Source organism: Ovis aries, chromosome 5 (assembly GCF_016772045.2).
Source record: "Ovis aries strain OAR_USU_Benz2616 breed Rambouillet chromosome 5, ARS-UI_Ramb_v3.0, whole genome shotgun sequence".
NCBI classification, from domain to species: Eukaryota; Metazoa; Chordata; class Mammalia; order Artiodactyla; family Bovidae; genus Ovis; species Ovis aries.
Genome location: NC_056058.1, coordinates 81,501,831 through 81,529,265, shown reverse-complemented (window position 1 = coordinate 81,529,265; position 27,435 = coordinate 81,501,831). Strand labels below are relative to the sequence as shown.

Here is a 27,435-nt window from a genome sequence, read left to right as displayed (position 1 = left end):
GGGAATGGCAAACCACGCCATTATTTTTGCCTGGAGAATTCCATAAACAGTATGAAAAGGCAGAAAGCTATGACACTGAAAGAGGAACTCCCCAGATGGGTAGGTGCCCAATACGCTACTGGAGAAGAGTGGAGAAATAACTCCAGAAAGAATGAAGGGGCTGAGCCAAAGCATAAACGATGCCCAGCTGTGGATGGTAGTAAAGTCCAGTGCTGTAAAGAGCAATACTGCATAGGAACCTGAAATGTTAGGTCAATGAATCAAGGTAAATTGGAAGTGGTCAAACAGGAGATGTCAAGAGTGAACATCGACATTTTAGAATTCAGTGAACTAAAATGGACCAAAATGGGCGAGTTTAATTCAGATGACCATTACATCTACAACTGTGGGCAAGAATCCCTTAGAAGAAATGGAGTAGCCCTCTTAGTCAACAAAAAGTTATGGGGAGGGAGGTGGGAGGGGGTTCATGTTTGGGAACACATGTAAGAATTAAAGATTTTAAAATTTAAAAAAAAAAAACTAAAAAAAAAAAAAACAGCAAAACAAATGCAGTACTTGGGTGCAATCTCAAAAATGAAAGAATGATTTCTCTTCTCTTACAAGGCAAGCCATTCAATATCACAGTAATCCAAGTCTATGCCCCAAATCTTCCCTGATAACTCAGTTGGTAAAGAATCAGCCTGCAATGCAGGAGACCCCAGTTTGACTCCTGGAGAAGGAATAGGCTACCCACTCCAGTATTCTTGGGCTTCCTCTGTGGCTCATCTGGTAAAGAATCTGCCTGCAATGTGGGAAACCTGGGTTCAATCCCTGGGTTGGGAAGATCCCCTGGAGAAGGGAAAGGCTACAAACTCCAGCATTCCAGCCTGAGAATTCCATGGACTGTGTAGTACATAGGGTTGCAAAGAGTTGGACACAATTGAGTGGCTTTCTGGGAAAGATTGAAGGCAGAAAGAGAAGGGGATGACAGAGGATGAGATGGTTGGGTGGCATCACCTACTCAGTGGACATGAGTTTGGGTAAACTCTGGAAGTCGGTGATGGACAGGGAGGCCTGGCATGCTGCATTCATGGGGTCGCAAAGAGTTGGACACGACTGAGTGACTGAACTGAGCTGAGTGGCTTTCACTTTTCATGCCCCAAATACTAATGCCAAAGAAGCTGAACAGTTCAGTGGCAATCTAAAAGACCTTCTAAACTTCAAAAAAAAAAAAATGTCCTTTTCATCATAGGGAACTGGAATGTAAAAGTAGGAAGTCAAGAGATCCCTGGAGTAACAGGTAAGTTTAGCCTTGGAGTACAAAATGAACAAGGCAACGGTAACAGAGTTTTGCCAAGATAACACACTGGTCAGAGCAAACACCCTCTTCCAACAACACAAGAGATGACTCTACACTTGGACATCACCAGATGGTCAATAACAAAATCAGACTGATAATATTCTTTGCAGCCGAAGATGGAGAAGCTCTATACTGTCAGCAAAAACAAGACTGTGAGCTGACTGTAGCTCATATCATGAACTTCTTATTGCAGAATTCAGATTTAAATTGAAGGAAGTAGGGAAAACCACTAGACCATTCAGGAATGACCTAAATCAAATCCCTTATGATAACACAGTTGAAGTGACAAATAAATTCAAGCAATTTGATCTGATAGATAGTATCCCTGAAGAACTATGGACAGAGGTTCATAAGATTGTACAGGGCACATTGATTGAAACCACCCCCCCCCAAAGAAAGAAATGCAAAATGGCAAAATGGTTGTCTAAGCAGGCTTTATAAATTGCTGAGAAAAGTAGAGAAGCCAAAGATAAAAGAAAAAAGGAAACATATATCCATCTGAATGCAGAGTTCCAAAGAATAGCAAGGACAGATAAGAAAGCCTTCTTAAGTGATCAAAGCAAAGAAACAGAGGAAAGCAATAGAATGGGAAAGACTAAATATCTCCTCAAGAAAATTAGAGATACAAAGGAAACATTTCATGCAAAACGGGAACAAAAAAGGACAAAAATGGTATGGACCTAACTGAAGCGGAAGATATTAAGAAGAGGTGGCAAGAATACATAGAAGACTATACAAAAATTTCTTAATGACCCAGATAACTGCACTGGTGTGATCACTCACCTAGAACCAGACATCCTGGAGTACAAAGTCAAGTGAGCCTTAGAAAGCATCACTACAAACAAAGCTAGTGGAGGTGATGAAATTCGAGCTGAGCTATTTCAGATCCTAAAAGATGATGCGGTGAAAGTGCTGCACTCAATATGTCAGCAAATATGGAAAACTCAGCAGTGGCCAGAGGACTGGAAAAGGTCTGCTTCCGTTCCAGTCCCAAAGAAAGGCAATGCCAAAGAATGCTCCAACTACTGCAGTTTCACTCATCTCACACACTGGCAAAATAATGCTCAAAATTTTCTAAGCTAGGCTTCAATAGTATGTGAACTGAGAACTTCCAGATGTTCAAGCTGGATTTAGAAAAGGCAGAGAAACCAGAGATCAAATTACCAATATCCATTGGATCATTGAAAAAGCAAGAGAATTCCAGAAAAACGTCCACTTCTACTTCATTGACTATGCTAATCCTTGGACTCTGTTGATCACAACAAACTGTGGAAAATTCTTAAAGAGATAAGAATACTAGATCACCTTTCCTGCCTCCTGAGAAACCTGTATGCAGGTCAAGAAACAACAGTTAGAACCAGACATGAAGCAAAGGACTGGTTCCAAATGGGGAAAGGAGTACATCAAGACTATATATATTGTCACCCGGCTTATTTAACTTATATGCAGAGTACATCATGCAAAATGCCAGGCTGGATGAAGCACAAACTGAAATCAAGATTTCTGGAAGAAATATCAATCACCCCAGATATGCAGATGATACAACCTTTATGGTGCAGGGTGCGGTCCGCAGAAAGAGAGATGCAGTGGAACTTCCCTCAGCAAAGCCAAGGGGTCCCGAGGAGAGGTGAGCCTGCTGTCCGCCAACCCAGCCCCTCAGCAAGCAAGAGACAATCAGACCCAACAGGGGTTCCGTCTAAGCAGTTCCACTTCATTGCCACAAACTCTTGGTTTATATAGTCAAGCAAGGGGGTTTTGCGAGGGTTGCACCAATCACGTTAAAGGTCAAATTGTAATATGCCATAGTTGCACCAATCACGTTAAAGGTCAAATCTTAATATACCATAGTTGCACCAATCACATTAAAGGTCAAGTCGTCATGCGCTTCATTGTAACAGGAGTCTATGGTGATCATTCCCCGTCCAGGAGCACGGAAATCAAGAGAGCCAATCAAAAGTTTTAACAAACAACTTAGGCCACGCCCTCATCTTTTCCCCCAGGCGCCATCTTAGCTCTAAACCACAAAGTTAGCCCTTCTTTTTTCAAGGTTTCCCATTTAGGGCCCCACATTATGGCAGAAAGTGAAGAGGAACTAAACAGCCTCTTGATGAGAGTGCAAGAGGAGAGTGAAAACGTTGGCCTAAAACTCAACATTCAGAAAACCAAGATCATGCCATCTGGTCCCATCCCTTCATGGCAAATAGATGGGGAAATAGTAGAAACAGTGGCTGACTTTCTTTTTCTGGGCTCCAAAATTACTGCAGATGGTGACTGCAGCCATGAAATTAAGACGCTTGCTCCTTGGAAGAAAAGCTATGACCAACCTAGATAGCATATTAAAAAGCAGAGACATTACTTTGCTGACAAAGTTGTCTAGTCAAAGCTATGATTTTTCTAGTTGTTATCAATGGATGTGAGAGTTGGACCATAAACAAAGGTGAGCACCAAAGAACTGATGCTTTTTACCTGTGTTATTGGAGAAGATTCTTGAGGTTCCCTTTGACTGCAAGGAGATTCAACCAGTGAATCCTAAAGAAATCAATCCTGAATATTCATGGAAGGACTGATACTGAAGCTGAAGCTCCAGTACTTTGGCCACCTGATGCAAAGGGCTGACTCATTGGAAAAGACCCTGATGCTGGGAAAGATTGAAGGCAGGAGGAAAAGGGGATAACAGAGGTTGAGATTGTTGGATGGCATCACCGACTCAATGTATGTGAGTTTGAGCAAGCTCTCAGAGTTGGTAATGGACAGGGAGGCCTGGTGTCCTACAGTCCATGGGGTCATGAAGAGTTGGACATGTCTGAGCGACTGAACTGAACTTATTATTATCACCATTTTACAGATGATAAGACTGAGGCACAAACAGGTTTAGTATTAGGTACAAGGCGACACATCTAATAAGTCAAGCACCAGTTGAGTGTGAAGAGATGGCATTGATCAGAGAAGTCTCCTATTTTATCTTGGTGTTCTTGATGATCATACTACCTTTTGTGTTCTTTGGCCAAAATGTAAAATTTTACAAATGACTCAACTGCTGTCTAATGTAATGATATAATCACACTGCATTTTACAAGGTTTATGAATGTAATTTTGTCACAGTTGCAACTCAAGATTACGAAATTCTGTGTATATGTACACACACAGGCTAGATTTTTCAAAGACAAACAAACCCAAATTTCACATCATGTCACACCTGAAAATATATGTGGCAGATTTGAGAATCTTCAAAAAATATCCACTACTAAAAGTTATTGAGTATGACTGAAACACAAAAATTTATGAAAAGGCTGTCCAGTCATGGATTTTGCTAGAATTAGCTCATTTCTTCTGTTACCTATTAAGTTTTATACTAGCACAAAGCAGGGCACATGGTAAACACTGAATAAATAATAGCTTCTTACCTTCCGGAAGAAGCCATATTGGTACTATAAGAGTCACTGATAATGATTAACAGGTTTCTTGGAACATGAAATACTGTCCAGTTTAGAATATAACATCGGAGCAGTTTGTGAAAATGACATTGTCCTGGGAGAATTTTCATTTGCAGTGTTATAGAAACAGATAAAAGAAAACCAAATATATTTTCTGAGAAAATGTTCCAATTTTAAGGACAAAATGAAACTGTTGAGAACCAGGGACCCGTCATGAGGCTATCAGTAATGAGACAGGAGAGAGCATTTCAACATTGTTTTCATTTTGCCAAATCATATATCAGAGAAAAGTAGTTTGAATTGTCTATCTTGTTTTCAATTTTTCCAAAATATATTCAGACAGAATAGTTTGAATTGGCTATCTTGTTTTTCGATTTTGTTTCAGATTTATTTCTGATTATAGCCTTTTTTTGACTTTAGATGCTCTCTCTTTCGGGAAATGAATAGCATTATGCTTAATCTTCTCTTGCCTATCTAAACTGAAGGCTGCAGACTTTCAGGGTGATAAATTATTTTTCTCATGGCACCCCTCTCATTTTCTTCCAGGCTGTTCTGAGCCTCTGGGGATGAAATCAGGACATATACAAGACTATCAGATCACTGCCTCCAGCATCTTCAGAACTCTCAATATGGACATGTTCACTTGGGAACCAAGGAAAGCCCGGCTGGACAAGCAGGGCAAAGTGAATGCCTGGACCTCCGGCCACAATGACCAATCACAGTGGCTACAGGTAATATTTTCTAAAAATGTCTCACAACCCACTGTCATTCTTCCTTATAAGATTTCCTGTTAGTTAGGTGTCTATAGGAGTCATTACCTTCATGCTAATTTAAATGTGTCTTCCTGTTTGGCTTAACTAAATGGGTAAAACAAAAATTCCTTATGAATTCATTTTCATGTGTTGTTTTTATGCTGATGTTGATTTACCGAAGCTACTGTCAGATTGAGGCAGCACAGTGAACCAAATCACACTATGTATAGGTCAATTCAATTGATTATGTGATCATTTGCATTTTAACTCTCATCTCTTCTAATGCTCTGTGTCAGCATTGGTTTGAAAGCATCACAGCAGAAATCCAAACCACCTTGAAATCATGCCACTGACCTGCAGATTGTTCCCATAGAATCATGACTCATGGTTTATTAGCCCTTTACCTGTGGTTGCTAAGCAATGGAGTGATTTGATTGCATTCTCATAAGAGTGCTTGCTTATAGAAGGAAAGCATAGACACTGCAGAGTGTGTTTATCATTTGCAAATGAGGTAAGGTTACAGTCAGTGCTTTTTAAAACAACCTTCTTGAAATGCACTTATTTGTGGAGTACTTTTAAGTAGGCACAAATTTGTTAATGTCTTCTGTGGCAAAGTAAGACAGCTTAATTCCATCATGAGCTCATTTTATTTGAGAAAGATGAGTTCTCCTCTTACTGATTTTTATGCTGCATTTATGAGTTTCAAAGTTGTGGTAATTCATTGTATTTCTGGAAATAGCAAAAACAATTACAATAGCAAATCTCACCCCTCATCGAACCAAATCTGCACGTACAAAATTATTCTTACCAAATCACCTGAAATTTCTCATAGTCTCTTCTTTCTTGACCTTACTTTTCCCTACTCTTTTTCACTATTCTTATTTTTTTCTTTACTGTCCTGTGACATTGTATCTGGATCTTTATTGATCTGAAGCTTTATTAAGGTCTCGCATTACCATATACTATGCATAATTATGTATGTCTTTCTCCTTTTACAATTCTTTGAGCTTTTTGAAGGTAGGTTTTATATACCTACCTAGGTAAATACCTAGGTATTTACCTAGGTAAATATTTATCATCCCACAACCCAGTCTTATGTCCTTGTGTATAAGTAGCAATACTACTAAATGAAATAATTCACTTGATAAATGTCTGTGATGCACCTGTGAAGCATCATAGAGCATGATAAATAGTGATGGTACAGAAGCGAGCAACACAGTTTGTATTCCTAAGACCTCACCTGTTCCATCAACCATTGTTCTTATTTGGTTTGGATGACACCATGGTTTGTTTATCTTCATCCTTTTAGCTGGTTCTTCCCACTATCCTTCCCCAGGCCACCCTTCCAGGTTGTTATCTTCCTAACAACCTCACTCTCACCAACTCCATACACTCACCTTAACTACTTTAGCAAGAACTGGTTATTTCAACTACTGGAATGGATTCAACTGCTTTAACATTCTATTACTTCTCATCATCCCCACTGCCACTTCCAAGAACTAGGCCACTGCCCTCTTTTACCCGGGTTTTTGCAGAAGCCTCCTAACCAGCCTTCTGGCTTCTGGCCTTACTCTCTAAAAACCTATTTCCAAGATTGCCATCCGTGTGAATTTTTCCTGAAGTGTAAATGTGATTCTTTGACTCCCTTTTTTAAACCCTTCAGTTGTTCCCTATCAGCCACAGAATAAAGGGCAGCTTCCTTAAGATAGCCTAAAAATCTGTTTGTGATTTGGCCTCAGTTCATCTCTCACCACCCTTCTAATTTTGCTTCAGTTTCTCAAACGAAACAACACTCTCTGTCTTCCCCATCCTTTATAAATATCGTCTTCCTGGAGAAAAAGAATGGAAAGAGCACCTCTGCCCACAATATCTCAGCCTTCTGTTGGTTAAATACTTCAACTGTAGTTTTGCTTTTCTGTAGCTGTGCTTTTCTCTGGGAAGGCTTTGCTGCCAGCTCCATCCCATACCACATCTGGCTTAAATTGTCTCCTGGATATACTGTGTCCTCTGTGATTCTCTCACAGTCCATTATCACAATCCACTGGAAATTGTGTTTTTGTGCTGCATTACTTGCTCAGGGCAGATGGAACCACATTTGTCTTTTTTCTACTTTCTCAACCTGTTGTCCAGTACCTAACTAAATAACCTGTCACAACATCTGACATGTGGTAGGCACTCAGTAAATACTGTTTTTGTCTATTTAAAGTATAACTGATTTATGATATTGTGATGGTTTCATGTGTACAACACAGTGATTCAATCTTACACATAAATATGTAAGATATATATATATATATTCATTTTTATTCTTTTCCTTTATAGGTTATTACAAAATATTGAGTATAGTTCCCTGTGCCATTCAGTAGGTCCTTGTGGGTCATCTTTTTTTATATATAACAGTGTGTATATATTAATTTCAACCTCCTAATTTATCCTTTCCCCATCCCCTTTCCCTTTTGGTAACCATAGGTTTGTTTTCTATGTCTGTGGGTCTGTGTAAGTGATAGCATATGATATTGGTCCTTCTTTGCCTGACTTACTTCACTTAGTACGATAATCTCAAGGTCCGTCCATGTTGCTGCAAATGGCATCACTTCATTATTTTTCATGGCTGAATATTTTCCATTGTATATATATATATGCAGCATCTTCTTTATCTCTTCATCTGTAGCTGGATATTTAGGTATTTCAGTGTCTTGGCTGTTGTAAATGTTAATAAGTGTTGCAGTGAACATTGGTTGCAAGTGTCTTTTTGAAGTATAGTTTTCCCCAACTAGATGCCCAGGAGTAGGATCACAGGATCATATTATAAGCCTGTGTTTAGTTTCTTAAGGAACCTCTGTATTGTTTTCCACTGGGGCTGTATCACTTTATATTCTCACGATAAGTACTGCTGAGTGAAAGAATGCATTCATCCATCAAAGCATTATTTAAGTTATTGATTTGTACTTAAAATGCATATAATTTGATCCCCAGTTTGAGACCAACTGCTAACATCCTCAAAATTTTGAGTAATATTTGAAAAGTAAATCTAAAAGGTCATATTAAAAGTCTAACCTTTTTACTAAAGGAACTGGATAGCTTTTGTGAACTTTTCAAGTTCTTATTTAGAAGAGACCATGGAGAATTTCCTTTCCATTTGTTAGACTTGAATGGTGAAGTTAGACTTGTTCTTTGTCACTATATAATACTTTTAAAATTGAAAACATACCAGTCATATCTCAGATTCACTGGCTATGGCTAATGTTTGTGAATCATAATGCCATGTGAAATAAAATATTTTACACCCCATAAGTAATTCAAAAAGGCTGGTAGACTCTAGAAATACCCACATAATGGTATTGCCAATGGAAAATTTCTTTAGAAAGATAAAACAAGTATTTTTACGTACATGAATCAGGGTGTAATGTTCAGTGCAAACCTTCATCCATCACTTTTTTTAAGATGACCTTTCATCTGTCTTCTTAAAGCCACTTGCATGCTGAAATTGATTCATTCTGTTGGTGATAGATTTTCTGTCAATTCAAGGACCAATTCTTTGAGTATGTCTATTCTTTTGTTGTGTCAAAACATATTCAGAGTCTCCAAGGCAAGGGAAATTGACATCTTTACTTATTTTTTTTCTTTTTTGACATCATGCAAGAAAAAGCTCCAGCACTGTGACTATTTTTAGTGCTTTCTCCTCAAGAGAGTAGAATCTGTTCAACTGTACATTGTTATACTTGTATCTTTGTTGGAAATAAGATTAATATTTTCATAGATAATGTATAGGGTGATATTTGTTTAATTTTTGGTGTACAGTCAACTTTTATCCTTATTTGGGACTTCTGAATTTATAAATTTTAGCTGTAATCTTAACTAAGATGCATTGCTTTAGAGAAATAGCTCTTCAGAAGAGAAACTATGATGGTAATTTAAATTCTCTTCCTTCATTATTGATCTCCTGCTAATTTTTTAAAATTATTTTATATGCCAACTATGCATGTAACCCTCTAGTAATGAGAGTTTTATATAAGTTTTGTAGTTTTTTCAAAATGTAATCATATATTATCTGGAAATACAATTGAAAATGAATCCTCAAAAACCCTTTATGCCCAATTGTGATATATTTTAAGGAATACTTATGCATTCTTTTAAGAAATTCTTATGTATTCAAATATCATTTTAATGTTTATTCTTATTATTACTCTAATGTTGCTTCTAGTCTCTTCTCTAAAGTCAGAATCTCAGAAAATCCTCAACCAAATGTTTTTGTGGAATTTATTTGGCGTGATCTTACCTAATTGATTTGCCTCCTTGAGCTACTGTTAATCTTGTAATCATCATAATATTTCTGTATGAACATGGTAAAAATGTGTTAAGTCCACAGGCAGTCCTAAATAAGAGGCATTTCTCAGACCTCTGAAAAACCATTATCCCATCTCTTGATATGTTTGATGGTCTTTTAAGCTTTAAGCAGGAAATTCTATCAATGTGTTTTCCAGAAGCCTGCAGAGGTTAAATTGTAAGTCCTGCTTTTAAAAAGTCTTACTATACCTAAGTTGAAAGGTCATAATGCAATCATTCCTGGCTTGGAGTTGAACATTCTTAACACATGGTTACACTAGATTTTAAACCTTGTTTTCAGATAAAGTGACATTTTAAACAAATTGAATTTACAGAGATCTTTTAGAATCAAACCAGGCCCCTCAGTTCATGGAATTCTCCAGGCAAGAATGCTAGAGTGGGTAGCCATTCCCTTCTCCAGAGGATCTTCCCAACCCAAAGTCTCCTGCATTATAAGCAGATTCTTTACCATCTGAGCCACCAGGGAAGCTCATAAGATAAAGTGGCATTTTAAGCAAGTTGAATTTACAGAGATCTTTTAGAATCAAGCTATTACCTCCTGTGTTATTTTCTAAGCAAAAACCCAGAAATTTTGTTGAGTTTTAACATGGATTAAATAAGACAAATAACAGAAAAGAGGAAGCACATAGTAAATACTCAGCAACTAGTTCCCTTCTTTCTCTTTTGGTGGCTTTTGATAAAACAGGAGACAATCATCTGACGCCAATATTAACCAAGCAAAAAGATATGCATATGTATTTTTGCTTCTTCCAAAAGGAAATTTCCAATAAAACTATGAAATGGAAATATCATTAGTTCAGTTACAGACTGAGCAATGTTGATAAATTACATACATTTGCATTGTCAAGCAAAAATTGTAAATATTTTTGTTTAGGCAGCATCAGCTGTTTTTCAGATTCTTTACCTGAGAGTAGTAATAATATTATTACTAACTTTAAAAGGACATTATGTCATTTAGCGAGGTTCTGTACTGAAATCATGCCCTTTTTAGAATGGCTGAATGCTTTTAAAGTTCATTTTCAGGATGTTTTCAAAAGATTGTGTAAATTCCCTTTGGTTTATGCTCGGATTATACAAAATGATTAAAATTCAGCATGAGGTTAAGATGTTTCGTGACATTCTATCAGGAGTAGGTGTATTATTGTTGATAATCTTCAAAATTGTGAAGAAATATTTTGCTGTAGTAGATGCATGTAAACAAAGAACACTATAAATTAGCTTGCCTTGATTAAAAACTTCTGTTGAATAAGACATCATAAATTTTCTGTGTATATACTCATTGCCCTATTTATTGGTGGTGACTAAAGAAAATGGATAACTCACTATCTGTAATTGAATCTATTAAAAAATTTTCAGATTTCATAAAGAGTAGCATAAGATAAATGACTAATAGGAAGAAAAATGCCACAATGTCACTTAAGAAATGACCTTTTGTTCTGTTTCATGAGACATTTGCTAATTTAAGATAGTTTGCATATTATTTCAACCAGATTAGTAGAATTAATAGAGTTGTTAGACTGCATACTTTAATGCTGACCTTTGTCAAAATTGCAGCTAACCCTACACAGTTTCATTTCAATACTAATTTCGGGGAAATGTGTAAGAAAGCAATTGAATTTAGGTTTTCAAATTAAATAAGCCTTATTTAATTTAGTCCCTTTCATATTTTTAAAAGGGAGTGTTGTAGCCATAAAATTTATTAACTTTTTTCAAGCCATTAACTTCCCTTGCCTTCTGGACAATTCATATAGAGAAGAGCTAAAGGAAAGATTTTTGAAGGTCAAGGGGCCTCTCGGCCACTGGAAAACATTTGGCAAGAAGAAGGAATATTCTGATTTCTGATTCACTCTTTCAATATTTCATATATAGGAAACTTCCCTGGTGGCTCAGACGGTAAAGCGTCTGTCTACAATGCAGGAGACCTGGGTTCAATCCCTGGGTCGGGAAGATCCGCTGGAGAAGGAAATGGCGATCCACTCCAGTGCTATTGCCTGGAAAATCCCATGGACAGAGGAGCCTGATAGGTTATAGTCCATGGGGTCGCAAAGAGTCGGACACGACTGAGCGACTTCACTTCACTTCAAGCCTACATGAAGGGTTCAGTTATAAAGCAGATCTAAAAGAGGTCAAATAATGAAACAATTTATGCAGGATTATAAAACATCTTCTACTTTTCATAAATGGTAATGTATTTTGGAGTGCATTAAATGAATCAAAGGAGGACTATTCTTTTCTTGGACTATAAATTCACCTTTAAATTTGTTTATAATTTTATAATATCAAAGGAAATCTCCACAATCCAATTAGGAAAGAAATGCTTTATTTTTTAAAGAGTTATTCATTTATTTTTAGCCGCGCTAGGTCCTTGTTGCTGCACGTAGACTTTCTCTAGTTGTGGTGGGTGGGGGCTGCTCTCCACTTGCGGGGCATGGTCTTCTGATTGCAGTGGCTTCTCTTGTTGCAGAGCGCAGGCTCTAGGGTGTGTGGACTTCAGTAGCAGCGATGCGAGGGCTCGGTAGTTGTGGCCTCTGGGCTCTCGAGCACTGGGTCAGTAGGTGTGGTGCGTTGGCTTAGTTGTCCCTTAGTTAGGATGTGGGATCTTCCCAGGCCAGGGGTCAAACGCATGTCCCCTGCACTGGCAGGCAGTTTCTTAACCACTGGGCCACCAGGGAAGTCCAGGGGAGGCGGGGGGCGGGGGATCACTTTTGATGAGCAAAGCACAATTGAGTAGGGTATTTATACAGAAAATACTTCTATGGCAAAAGAAAGTGCTATCAACATCAGTGTATTTGTACTGAGTGCATAGTTTGAATGCCCAAAACCTGATTTCAAAGGCTGACAAATCACATCAATACTATGGGATCATCTTTTGCTCTTTTCCTAAACTATAGATACTACAAAAAAGATAATCTCTCAGGAAGCCTTTCCTTTAAAAAAAAAAACAAAAAAAAACTTTTACATCACTAAGATTCTGGTATCTAAATGATGACTAGCCAAATCCAAAGTAGTTAGAAAATTACCAAGCCTCCCAGATAATTTCTGGTGAAGTTAATAGAAACATCATATAATTAGTGTTACAGTATAGGCATAAATTAATCTTTTTAAAAGTTAACTTTGTATTATTCATATTGTGTATATGCATGCTAAGTCGCTTCAGTCGTGTGACTCTGCGATGCTATGGACCCTAGCCTGCCAGGCTCCTCTGGCCGTGGCATTCTCCAGGCAAGAGTACTGGAATGGGTTGCCATACCCTCTTCCAGGGGATCTTTGTGACCCAAGGATTGAACCTGAATCTCTTCAGTCTCCTGCATTGGCAGGCAAGTTCTTTACCACTAGCATCACCTGGGAAGCCCTGTTATGCATATTATATCTACTTAATACTCCAGATATTGCCCCTACATTTCCATCCATTCTCATTTGGAATAATTTCTTTGTGTTATATCTCTCTTTAAACAGCTTGAAAGAAAAGAATTTCCTAAGACAAGGCAATGAGACATATCAAGTCGTTATGAAGTACTAGTGTATTAGCATTTACGTATAGCACATCATGAAAAATACACAAAGCAATAGTTCGGGTGATGGAAGGAGTAGATGAGATTGAGGGCAGGGTGCAGTTTTGGAAAGCAAGCCTTGATTGTACCTAAAAATTATATGTTGGCTTTGAGGTTCAGAGGTTATTCTAAATGGCTTCATAATTTTTTTAATTCAAATAAATATTTTTGAGATACCTATTATACCAGGTACAAAGAACTGAAAGAAATAGTCAGCACTGCATCTGCCTGCAGGTATGATTACTGAGGCTCTATTGTCATGGATTCAACATTCCAAAAGCGATAAACAGAAATGTAGGAAGTTGGATGCGTCTGCTTAGAGGCTGTATTTGAAACCACTGCAAACCTGAACAGCAGGATTTAAAAGAACTGTATGTGCACAGCAGGCCCATTCATGTTTTTATGATAATGAGAACTGAATGACTTCTGATTCCTTTGTGTGCAAATGAATTTTAATTTGTGGCTATTAGCTATCTTTATAGTAGCAAAATATAGTTACAAGAATAGTAATCATTTTCCTCTAAAAATATGAGTTGAAAATATGCCAGTGAGTAAAACTGAGAACTTGGGAATACTGTTTCAAGTAAGATGAGCATTTGTAAAGGCTTTCAGATAAAATAGGAATCAACTTTAATCGGCGATCTCATTTTGTCTTTAGAGCAGCCTTCTCGGTGACTAAGCTATTTCTGCTTTATGAGGCTACAAGAGAGTCTGAGAGACGTGCTAAAGACTAAGCAGGCAGTCAGCAGTAGAAGGGGAACTCAATACAGCAGGAAGCTCATGCAGTGATTTGTACCACACTCTGGTAAACCATTTGAGTCTTCCCTGGTGGCTCAGATGGTAAAGCGTCTGCCTGCAATGTGGGAGACCTGGGTTCGATCCCTGGGTTGGGAAGATCTCCCGGAGAAGGAAATAGCAACCCACTCCAGTACTCTTGCCTGGAAAATCCCACAGACAGAGGAGCCTGGTAGGCTACAGTCCATAGGGTTGCAAAGAGTCAGACACGACTGAGCGATTAAGTGAGTGTGGGGACTCCTATTTTCAGGGGATGTTTGTTGGTGTAGGAAGCTCTTCCAGGGTACAGTGCCAGCCAGTGTAGCTCTGTCTATGGCTTTCTTGAAGGAGAGCTTCTGGCACCTCTGTGGATCCAGCTTGCTCTCTACATTTGTGGTTTGGCACTATAGAAATAGTATACCCCTTATGGTGTTGCTAAACATTGAGCCCACACATTAAATATCTACAACTTTTCCTTTTCTTTTTTTCTTCTAAGATGAAGCAGATAGGAAATATGCAAATTCTAGCTTTTTCTTCCTACAACTCGCCGGTGTATTGTTTGTGCACATGCCACCTCTTAGACAAAGCTTCTCTACCCAACACTCTTTTTTTTTTTTTTTTTTTTTTACCCAACACTCTTGATTGTAGTTAAGGCCACCTGGTCTGATTACTTTGGTTTATCCTAGAGATCTTTGTCATTTTTGTTCAAAGTCAGTGGTGCTGTGATGAATAGGTTATTGAGTTTTAATTTACATTCATGAGTAAGGTGTCTTTCATTTGTGAAGTATTTATTTGCTAGCTATTGTCAACATAAATGTATTTATAGAAAATATTACATTCATTTTCTCTTTCACTATTAGCATTTCAATGAGGAAAACATGCCCTAGTGAAGTGACTTTTAAGTTTCTAGTGTCTCTGTGGCACAGTATGTCTCCTGGAAAGTGTAGGTACACCTACCCATGCCCCTTTTCGTGTTAGCCTTTGGTTAGAATATTCCCTCATATCTTTTAGGATGTGCCTGACATGTCTGCCAACCAATTAATTAGCTTCCAGTTAATCACTTTCTGGAGCTACTGTGTATTTCAGAGGAAAATAGACATCAGTTTTCTTGACCATTATCAAGCCAACCAGAATTCTGACTTCATAAAGCATCACTTGGGCTCTTCACCCAGGTCTGCCAAATTAGCCAGCGCTACTCCCTCCATTTGACCTGCCTGCTCCCCTCTGTGAAACCTTGTGCCCTCTTCTCATCTCAGCTTTCCTGGATTCTTGCGATTTGGTTTATCTCCTCTTTGGTCTTGCATTCCAGCTCCAGCCTGCCCTCTAAAGGCTAATTGCCTATTTATCATCAGCTCGTTCTCATCTTTGTGGTTTCAGCCCTGCCCTGGCTCTCACTGGGCCGTCTTGCTGTCCTAGCTGACTTCAGTCTTAGCTCTCTTAGCTTCTAGTCCTGGCACTCAAAATTTCTGTTTCTCCAGATGCTTCTTTTCTTCAAATAGTTCCCCTACCAGAATCCAGTCTTCTCAGCTATAGACCTGGAGTTTCTAAAAAGTCCTCTCTCAGTCTGATTATGAACTGATGAAATTAGAATAATATCTATCACTCTTTCATTCTGAAAATGTGTATACTTTAAAACAAATCAGATTCCTTTTCTTAGTTTTTAGAATGTTTATTTTTAAGCTATCATTTTCACTCTCTTCTTTCACCCTCATTAAAGGCTCCTTAGCTCCTCTTCACTTTCAGCCATACAGTGGTATCATCTGCATATATGAATTTATTGATATTTCTCCTGGAAATCTTGATTCAAAGTTGTGATTCATCCAACCTGACATTTCCCATGATGTACTCTGCATGTAAGTTAAATAAACAGGGTGACAATATACAGCCTTGACGTACTCCTTTCCCAGTTTGGAACCAGTCAGTTGTTCCATGCCTGGTTCTAACTTTTGCTTCTTTACCTACATACAGGTTTCTCAAGAAGCAGGTAAGGTGTTTTGGTATTCCCACCTCATTAAGAATTTTTCACCGTTTGTTGTGATCCACACAGTCAAAGACTTTCTCATAATCAGTGAAGCATACATTTTTCTGGAACTCCCTTGCTTTCTCTATGATCCAACTAATATAGACAATTTGATCTCTGGTTTCTCTGCCTTTTCTAAACCCAGCTTACATCTAGAAGTTCTCAGTTCACATACTGCTGAAGCCTAGCTTGAAGAATTTTGAGCATAACCTTACTAGCAGGTTAACTAAGCTCAATTGTATGGTCAAACCAAGCCTATAAAATTGCCTAAATGGATTCAGAGCATTTTCATTTTCTCATCAGAAGGAATGTTGCATATAAGCTAAAGTCGACCCTGGTGTATCTGAAGTGTAGTCACCCCATGTCATGAGTAAAATGGTCTCTATACATTGACCACTCCAAGAGCAACAAGTAACATAAGAACAGTTTCGCCTCTTAAGAAACAGTTCCTATGAGTTAGTGGGCTTACTAGCAAGAGGAGTTTACAACAGTACGCAGATATTTATTTGTCAACTCAATTGGTAAAAATAAAAATTTCTCATTTGTTGAAAAGTGCATTTGGTAATTATCTTTAAATCTCTGCCTCTCACTTAAGATGACAGAAGATTTTCATTGGAACCTATCTTTAAGTCAATAAAGTTGGTCCTCCTGTAGATGATCATACTCTTTGGTTTTGCCTTCTCTGTGTTCATAGTATGAAGTTTTCTCTTTATTCCAATGGGAGAGACTTTTGTAACTGACCTACATTAAATTTTAACACAGTATTCTTATTAGAATAGTCACTGTTTTACAGTAAAATCAGGCATAAAACACACATAATAGACATGTTTAGCATTCACCTCTGTCGAGCAACATGAACTCAGAACTATGAAAGCATTGTTATTTTATAAATAAGTTCCTTGGAGATTTTCCTCACTTAAGAATTCAGACCACAGTCTGTTTGAATATGACGTCTACTGTCCCATATATTTTCTCTTCTACATGCTCAGTGGAATTTGATAGAGAAAGCTAACAGCAGATAAAAAGCATTTCGTCCAAAATTATCCAATATAAGAAGAAACCAAGAGAATTTACTTATAGTCATTAATTAGTACTTGTTTATGTGATATCTATAGTCTTAAAATTAAAAATAAAAATCTGTAAATTGCATTCAAAATGCTATTAATTATCATTGTGAAATTATGTGATTATCATTACCATTTTATATGTAACTTAGTTAACAAACCAAATATGATTAAAAGGGCTTAAGGTAAATGAATAAAAGCAAGGATAATTGAGTAGCTGTTTTTGCAGTTAAACTCTGAGTTACCTTTCTCCCTTCTCCCAATGTCCTGCCACCTATTTGAGGCCCAGCCTTTGTTTCTTTCATGAGAAGCACTGTGGATTTTTTATCCACAAAATTAGCTCTGAGATTTGATGGCCCTTCATGAGTAACACAGCACCCATCTGTTCTGTTAGGCACATGCCTGATGATGTGGGAGGAGTCGTATTCACAAGAGAATGGATCTAAGAGTACTTTGAACATAACGGTCTCTCTCTATATACATATATATGTATGTATGTATGTATGTATGTATGTATGTATGTATGTATACAGCTGCCTCAAAGCACCATAATGGAAAATAGGAGAAATTCTAAAAATAAAGCAGCTTTAAAGTCCTCAGTGGGAAAAAGCATACTACCAGCTGCTTATATCTTCTTGCACGTTAGTGTCAAAGTCATTTTCTCAAAATGTGGTTTAGAGACCTCCTGCATCAGAATCAGCTGGCATGAGTTAGCTGAAAATGTGGATTCCCAAATGCCATCCCCAAAGACTCTGATGTTTTTCAGTCTAGAATGAGCATAGAAATGTATATTTTGGGATATGTATCAAGGGATTCTTGCACTTAGTATAACAGGAGAGAAATGGAATTAGTAATTTATGGCCTGAATGGATAAACATATTTGTTTAGAGTCTACCATTTGAATGGGCCCTGCTTAGATATGTTAATATTTTAGTATGTATCTAATTGCAATTTAGGAACAGAGTTTCAGATACTTCTAATTAAGCAAATGTCATGATACCAGAATTCAGAGTTCAAAAATTCAGCCTTGTATTCTCTGACTTTTATTAAATGAATGAATCCAACAACAAATCTTTAAAGTCCTGAGAGGGAAAAAGCATACCACCAGCTGCTTGCATATTCTTGCATGTTGGTGTCAAAGTCATTTCTCCTATCTCTATAGGAAATAAAAAGTAGAGACATTACTTTGCCAACAAAGGTCCATCTAGTCAAAGCTATGGTTTTTCCAGTAGTTATGTATGGATGTGAGAGTCGGACTGTAAAGAAAGCTGAGTGCCAAAGAATTAATGCTTTTGAACTGTGGTGTTGGAGAAGACTCTTGAGAGTCCCTTGGACTGCAAGGAGATCCAACCAGTCCATCCTAAAGGAGATCAGTCCTGGGTGTTCATTAGAAGGACTGATGCTGAAGCTGAAACTTCAATACTTTGCCCACCTAATGTGAAGAACTGATTCATTCATTGGAAAAGATCCTGATGCTGGGAAAGATTGAAGGCAGGAGGAGAAGGAGATGACAGAGGATGAGATGGTTGGATGGCATCACCTACTCAATGGACGTGAGTCTGAGCAATTTCTGGGAGTTGGTGACATACAAGGAAGGCTGGCGTGCTATAGTCCATCGGGTTGCAAAGAGCTGGACATGACTGAGTGACTGAACTGAACTGATAAGAAATAAGTTGTATCAAACATACTCACATAGAACCAGATCTAAAATCTGGGAAGAAGATTTGTATTGGTTTCTGTATCTCTAGTATCTTCTGGCTATGAAAGTTAGGTAGGTCATTAGATCTGAATGTGGTCATTAGATCTGAAGTTAGGTACGTAGGTGGTAGGTAGGTAGGTTGATGGATAGAAAGCCAGAAAGAAAGCAAGAAAGACAGACAGAAAAGAAGAAAAAATAAAGGTCTAGTTTGTGGAATTATGGATTTATGGAGTGACTATGGTATTATCACAAATTTTTCTTAATTGATCCTTTGGTATGTGTAGTGCAATAACAGATATTCCTAACAGTGATCGTGAAACATTATCAATTTCTGAAGCAACATTTGAAGAGAGTAAAATATATTCAGTGAAGATAAAGTGTTAAGTTTACTGTTTTTGTCTCATAAAGAGGCCTTATTTAGAGAAGATGCTTATTGAAAATCTGTTGAATATTTTCAAAACCTGTCAATGTATGTGTCATTTATAGAGTTAATTTTAAATTAATTGATATATTCAATAAGAAAATGTAATGTAATGTAATGTTCAGATGGTAACCTCTATAGCAGAACTATCTGGGTTCATACTGTGCCACTAACTAGTTATCTAACTATGGACAAGTGACTCTACCTGTTATTGTCTCACTGGTTCATTGTCTAAACTAGTAACAATAGTATCTTATAGGGCTGTTAAGGAATAAGTTAATTAACAAATTGAAAATAAGCACTTAAAAATATTAGTTACTTTATTAATCAGAATGAGTCAGTTACCAGTGAAACTATTGTATAGGACTTTAAGGTTGCCCAATAAAGAAAAAAAATCTAGAATGCTTAGTTAAGGATATGTAATGAATAATCATTTAATATAAGGATGTCCCAATATTGCAAGGGCCATATTTATACACACACACTGAGAGAGACCCAGTGTTGTTAATCTGAACTCAAAATTTAACTGGACATCCTGTATTCATTCATTCAACAGCCGTATTTTCAATCTGGCTTTGCCTTCTTTCCCCTGGAATCTCTGCTCTGACTGAACTAAGTTGTTACATTGATATAGTGATGATTTAGTCAATAGATAATGTTTTAAATTAATTGCTCATCTATAATTGTTTTTCATTGTGCCTATATACCAGATGAATAGATATTAGAAATCCAATACTTTATTAAACCCAAGAAAAATATGCTTAAATTGCCTTCTACTTCAAAATTATTAATCCATATTTTGTTATGGACAAAAAGAAACTATTCTTCCTTCTGACTCTTCTACATTTAGTGGATTTTGGGGGATAAGATGAATCTCTTTTGGGGGAAAAGAGATCCACACATAGAACAAAGCAATAAATGCTGGAAATCAGTCTCTTTCAAATATATAAGATTCAGTATAATAGTTTTCATCTTGGAAATGGGTGTAAGTTGCTAGAAATGCCCCTGAGTGACTAACTCTTGATGACATTTAGGATATTGTGTCTACAGTTTGCAGAAATTATCACTGGATGGTGTCTAAAATACTCAAAGATTTTTAGTTCAGTGAGTTCATATTATAAAAAGACACTGTCCTTAGAACCTGACTCTTGATCCCCTGAATGAGGAGATGATACCCTACCCGCCTCCAGCATCAAGTTGTTCATTTGAGAAATAAACTGCCCATTCCACCGGCTTGTTGGAAGACTGAGTTAGCTGAGTATGAAATATATATGTATAGGTCTAATGGGACAGACACGACTGAAGCAACTTAGCAGCAGCAGCAGCAATGGGATTACAGAATTAATGTTCTCATGGATTTTTGGTAATCCTTTCATTTGGATAGCACAATAACAGATATTTCTAACAGTGACCATGAGATACTAGCAATATAAAACACAATTTAAGGTCCTTGGAACAGACTAAGTGCCCTCTGTGTGTTCTCTTCCCTGCCTCTGCTTCAGCATTTAGGCAGAAACCCTAGAGGTTAGCAGTAGTGCAACCAACTTTGATCCCATACCCTGTGGCTGTATTATATTTAATCACAAGACAAATTAAGGAAGAAATGCAGGGTACTTTGTGTCTCTAGCTTTCATTCAGATTATTTCATGTTTTTCAAAATTTGCCTAGACTCCTGAGTTTTCCCGCAATAGTTCTACTTAACTGTCTGGAAAAATGCTGTAAATCTCCTCTCCCTCACCACTTTGGGAGATTATCCATTGTTTTATCAACCTATCTTTCCTTCCAGGAAGTCTCTCTTCCTTTGAGGGGTAATCCCAGGCTAACCTAGCATGTGTAATAGGAGCTATCAATATAGTCCTGCATTCACTCATCACAGCTGAGTTCTTAAGGGGAGAGGCCAGAACTTTTTGATGAAAAGGGAAGCACCTTGTTGGAATTGTGGCAGAGAAGGTAGAGACAGAGTAGGAGATATTTCTTTAATCTGCATTTGTAGAGCAAGCACTCCGTAATGTATGACAAAAGGATTATTAAGAGAGTCTTTCAGGAGAAACTGAAAACTCCCAGCCACCTTGGAGTCACCATTCCACCCTCAGGTGTGAAACTGAGAGACAGGCTAGATACAGACTGTCCCTAACCAATCGAAGAGTGGTTCTCTGAGTGGAGAAGAAAATCCCAACATGCTTTGCTCTTTCTTGAGCTCACTGTTCATTTAAAGGGACACTGTTTCTATAACAAATGAGAGGATGGCCAATATTTAAGAAAAATTCATGTTGAAAGGCCTTAAGTAGAAAACTCTGTCTACTAGATTGTCTTGGGATCATTTTTGTTGTTGGCTTTGGAGGTCTATAGGATAATAGTAGAAAGAGTTGTTCTGCCTATTATTCAGGTCTTGAAGAAAAAAATGCAACTGGAAACTTCAGCACTTGAAATATTTAATGTGTAAATAATAGCATGAATTAAAATGCTAATTAGCTTTAAATACAGAAAGTATAGAATCTCTTTAGGAAGTTTTTTTCTTTGAGTTTTTTTTTTTTAATATACTAAAATTTGCTTATATAGAACACAAATTTATTTATTTCCAAGGTTGGTTTTTTAATGGATCAAATAAATGCAAAACATATTAAAGAAATCTATCATATTTCTTAGCATTTCCTTTATAGTTTTGAAAAGTTTACCTACTTTTCAATGGCTCCAAGATAAATTAGAAGCAGCAGTTATTTCCTACTGAAAGTCAAATAAATGAGGCTTATTACTTTTCTACCACTGAACCAAAATACACATACACTAATATACCAAATACACATAGAATCACAAAGAAAATGGAGACATGAACAGTACTTCTCAAGCAGCTCCAAATGAGATAAGTCTCTCACAGAACTAAGATTTTATAATTTTGCATCACATTTTACTATAGTCCCTTGAGTCTTTAGTTGATTTTAGAACCTTCCCCTTAGCAATGCTGAATGTGTATCTCCTTAAAATGTTTAGAAAAGTTAGCCTTAAAATGAATGAAGAAGTAGAGAAATGCCTTGGGGGGTGACCTGCCTCTTCTGGAGTCCTTATTTTTAAAGTAGAGGTATATTATCACAGAAATGGGAAAAAAATCTACCTTTCTTATTGATACGTGTCTGGTAACCGGGAAGGAAAAGTACCACAGTTGTGCCTTAAGATACTATCTGATCCAGACCAAACCCAGAATGATCCTCCACAGACACAAACATTTGATCACATTGTACACAAACCTCTCCCAGGAGCCATATGTTGTGCTCCAAGTTGCCAGTCCAGGAGAAAGAAGTCTCCTGGGCATTTAACATCATTATCCAGAAGCTTCAATTCAGGCTACTCAGGAGGGAATGACCCAAAGAATGATGATCATTGGTTCTCATTTCAATAATTTTCATCATGCTATCTTATGAGATTTTTAAACAAAAATATGTACTTTTTTACAGTATTACTCAGTATCACCCATTCAATTCAGCAGATATCTATTGAGTGACTTCTAGCCCCAAACTCTGGGGATACAGAGGTGAAGAAGAAAGTTTTGTGCTCTTACAAACTTTATAGCTCATAAAGACGGAGTTATACACAAGAAAGAAAAGAAAAGAAAAAGGACTATTCTGAGAAAATAGAAGACCATGAGAACATACAGCGGAAATCTGCTCTGGCGTGGGGATTAGGGAAGGCATCCTGTGAACATGTTTGAGCTGAGACCTAGAATAGAAGCAAGAGTTAATTGTACCTGCAAGTAGGAGTAGGGAGGTGGGATAAAAAAAAAAATGTTCCAGAAAGAACAATATGGGTAATGCTTGAGGTGATAGAAGGCAGAGAAACTGAAAGAGGTTTAGTTCCTAACAGTTTAAATGATACTTTATGTATGTTACCCTATGTAATCTCTGTGTATAATTTTCCATAAGGTGATAGCATAAAAGTATAATGAATTCAAGATGCTTAATGGAATAGTTGTACTAATAAATGACCCCTTTTCAGGAAATACATAAATATTCATTATGCATTGAATTAATTTAAAGGATTATCACCATTTTTTTAAATGTAGCCGGTTTATTTCTTAATCCTCTAGCTAAGAAAAATTAAAAACATGCCATTTAATATTAAAACTGAAAAGTTTCTATAATAAGAGTTGGAGAAGAGAATTCACATCATGATTCTAGCATAAGGAAGGTGAATTAATCAGCATAGCTTTGTTGAGACTTATAAATTATATCAACATGAGGGTGAATTTTGCTCCCTGTTCCCCCTTAAATTGCGTGAAGTCTAGAATAAAGCACTTTATTTATATAGATGCTCAAATGAATTAAATATTGATGAGAATTCTGATGTGGGATTCAGTTTAGACATTCCTAAGGTCATATTGGTTTGAGAAATTCATTCTAGTTTCATAAGCCCAATTTAGAAACATCAGTATAGTCTTACAGTCTCTGATAAAAAGCAATATCATAGAAAAATAAATCACCATGACTTTTGTCCTGTGAAAGATCTGGTACTGGGAGGGGTCACTCACTCAGCCAGCAGGACTTAACATACTGGGACTTCAAAATATCAGTGGTGTGGCCAATCTTATCAAGGCTGGAGAAGGCTTTGTCTTCTGAGGATTTATTGACTGGTGAGGAGGTGAAATGCCAAAATAGTTTCCAAGTACTGTGGTTCGAATTCTAGCTCTGCTTCTTACTATCTTTATTAACAGAGCAAATGAATTCACCACCCCAGAGCTCCTCATCCTCAAAATGAGGCCATCCTTATTTTAAGGGAATTTTGTGGAGGTAAAATGAGAGGACATATGGGAAAGTCATTCCCAAGCCACCTGGTACATAAGTAATGCCTTTTCGCCACATGGATATCCAATGGACAAAATTATAGCAAGGGCCATTTTAGATTGCTTGAAGGCACATTTGCTTTTTGTGGTGTCTATAACTTGTAGAGTTGATTATGACAGAGTAATGATTACCGTGAATGTAGTGATGGAGGCCTGGCCTACAATTTGGTAAAGTTTCTTTCCATTACTTTTAGAATGACGTGATCAATTCCCACTAAAGTTTTGGGGGGGGGATTAAAATACTGGGTACAATATGCCCATTGGTCTTCAAGAAAAAGCAAAGTTTATTTTCATTTTGTGAATCAAAAATGAAAAATGGGAAACAGGCACCATTCTTTTCTCAATGAAATGATTGCATCTAATTTTCTTGCGTGCATCTGTGTTTGTGTTTAATGGCAAGTGTAATTACGCACCTGCAATGCGTGGCTCTTCTAATTTTAGTAAAATTGATTAAACTATTTAGGAAATACATAACAAATTACTCTTTTAGAATGAGTAGATTTAAATGCCAAAACCTTTATAACTATCAAATTTCTGGTCTTCTAATTCCATGCAGTAGCTGCACACAGCTTTTATGTTCAACAGTGCAGCCTAGACTCTTTTCAGTGGATTCAGAAACTTGCCCTGTGTTCTGCTGGGTGGAAAGTGGCATAGAGTGAGCCAGCGAGCCTCTTACCTCCCAGGAGAGCTTCCCCTCCAGAAACGACTGTTCAGGGAGAGAGGAAAATTTTGTTCTTGTGTCAGAAAGATAGCCATACAGGTTAAGGGAACAGACCCCTTTTGGTCTGACTACTATGTTAAAATGTAGTCCCAGAACAACTCAGAGTTCAGATCACTATTTTAGTATATCCTACAGAGAGTGCAACTGTCCAGAAGTAACTGGTAAGTCACAGGAAATTGTATCAAAGATCTAGACACACTCCCCCCCACCAAATCTTATCTAGGTGTCACATACCAACTGATTAATATTTTAATAATGTTGAATTACTCTTGTATGTTGCTTTAGATCAATTTGGAAATAAGACAAAAAAAATTAAAGACCTAAAAATATGACTTATGGAACTAGGAGCTGTTCAAACTTGAGCGTTCTAAAACTCTACCTTGTTTGGTATCTTGGCTTTCCCCAGTGAGCGTGCCCAAGGCCAGACCCCTCTGAAGGGTCGCTTAGTCCCCTTGAGCATTGTTAAATGTCATGCTCAAACACACTCTTAACTACTTACCTAGTTGTCTCAGACCATATGTCAAACTATTTCTAAGGCAAAAACTGCATATATTTGGAACAAACAGTGGCATACTGTTTTGTATGACAGTATCAACACTGTTGTTGACGACAGTATCAACAGTATAGGGCATCCTTTAAAATTTTTCATTAATAATCACTATACTACAAAGCAAGAGCCCTCAGAGGACACTTCAGTATAGCTTTTCTCTGTTTCTTGAAGTTTTCCTGACTATTTCATACAAATACTTAGAAATAGAAGATTTCTTTTCAAATTATTATTGGCATTAATAAAACCTTGCTCTGTCTATTTAATCTGTGTGACTCAGAAATTTAAAGCAAATATTTCAAAAATCCTGACTGAAAACACTTCAGTTTTAAAAAGGGAATGTGTAAATTCAAATTCTGGTTGTATTTGCTCAATATAGCAGTTTCTTTGTCTAAGGTTTAACTCTTCCCCCCTGCCCCTGCCCTGCCCACATATGGGAATGTATTTTTCATGGAGAATTCTCAGTTAATCAAAAGTACCAATTGTCAAATAAGATTTCTTAGTTCTATTTTGAATTCTATTCAAATGATTATTAGAATGATTTTAATTTTAAAATGAAAACTAACATTAAACTTAATATAGAATTTTTTCTGTTTAACTCTGTGGATTTTAAAAAAATACCATATAGGTATGTTGTAAAGGCCAAGCATATTTTAAAGGTTATGCCAATGGATTACAAGAATTGTCTTTCTAATTATGTTCTATAACATAGAACAGACTACTAATTGATCTTACTGAAATGATCCTCTTAAAGGTTTTCGTTTAATTAAATAGCGGTTTTGTTTAATCCACTTCAGATAAAACTTTATTTTTTAATTAAATAGAAAAGTCATTTAGCAATCTTACATGAATTCTTTTCTGAGAAGTTCTTTCATAAGAAAAAGAAATCAGTGATTTCTCCATATGTAAAGAAGAAATACAATTTTCAAATACTACTTTACACTTCTTCCTCTTATGGTTTATGGGGCACATCGACAAACTTTAATAAAATTTTGGGCTAATAAGTCCTGCAAATCTGAAATTACAACTGAAAGTTCTTTCAAATATTTTAAGTTATTGAAAATGGTTTGTGTCATCTCTCGTTAGAACTTCTCTGGTAATAAGTGGTCAACAGATAGATACCAACTAATTCACAATTTCAAATAGTAACCAGACATTTGCCTGAAAGTACAGTTATCTTTAATTTAGCAAAATTCCATAATGCAAAGACATCTAATCAAATCTTGAAAACAAGTATGTGAGAGATGGCTGGATGGCATCACGGACTCAATGGATGTGAGTCTGAGTGAACTCCGGGAGATGGTGATGAACAGGGAGGCCTGGCGTGCTGTGATTCATGGGGTCACAAAGAGTCAGACATGACTGAGCGACTGAACTGAACTGAACTGAAGGCAAGTATTTTATACAAAAAGATCAGCTTAGTACATGCATTATTATTTTTTTTAAGTGATTGTTATATACTGAATTGTGTCTCCCCCAACCACAGATTCATAGGTTGTTGCTTAGTCACTAAGTTGTGTCTGACTCTTTGTGACCCTTGGACTGCAGCATGCCAGGCTTCCCTGTCCTTCACTATCTCCTGGAGTTAGTGCAAACTCATATCCATTGAGTCAGTGGTAGTATCCAACCATCTCATCTTCTGTTGTCCCTGTCTCTTGCCCTCAATCTTCCCCAGTATCAGAGTCGTTTCCAGTGAGTTAGCTCTTCGCATCAGGTGGCCAAAGTATTGGAGCTTCAACTTCAGCATCAGTCCTTCCAATGAAATTCAGGGTTGATTTCCTTTAGGATAAACTGGTTTGATCTCCTTGCAGTCCAAAGGACTCTCAAGAGTCTTCTCTAGCCTCACAGTTCGAAAGCATAAATTCTTTGTTACTCAGACTTCTTTATGGTCCAATTATCACATCTGTACATAACATTGGAAAAAGAATAGCTTGA

General features: G+C 37.1%; 1 protein-coding gene across 2 annotated transcripts in view; it reads left to right on the top strand.

The window, feature by feature from the left end:
- Positions 1-27,435, top strand: part of EDIL3 (EGF like repeats and discoidin domains 3) — a 474,131-nt gene that overhangs the window by 338,126 nt on the left and 108,570 nt on the right. For both annotated transcript variants that reach the window (XM_027970498.3, XM_027970497.3), the window contains one exon: positions 5,320-5,504. In XM_027970498.3, coding sequence (XP_027826299.1) covers positions 5,320-5,504 — 185 coding nt within the window. The remainder of the gene's footprint in view (positions 1-5,319; positions 5,505-27,435) is intronic.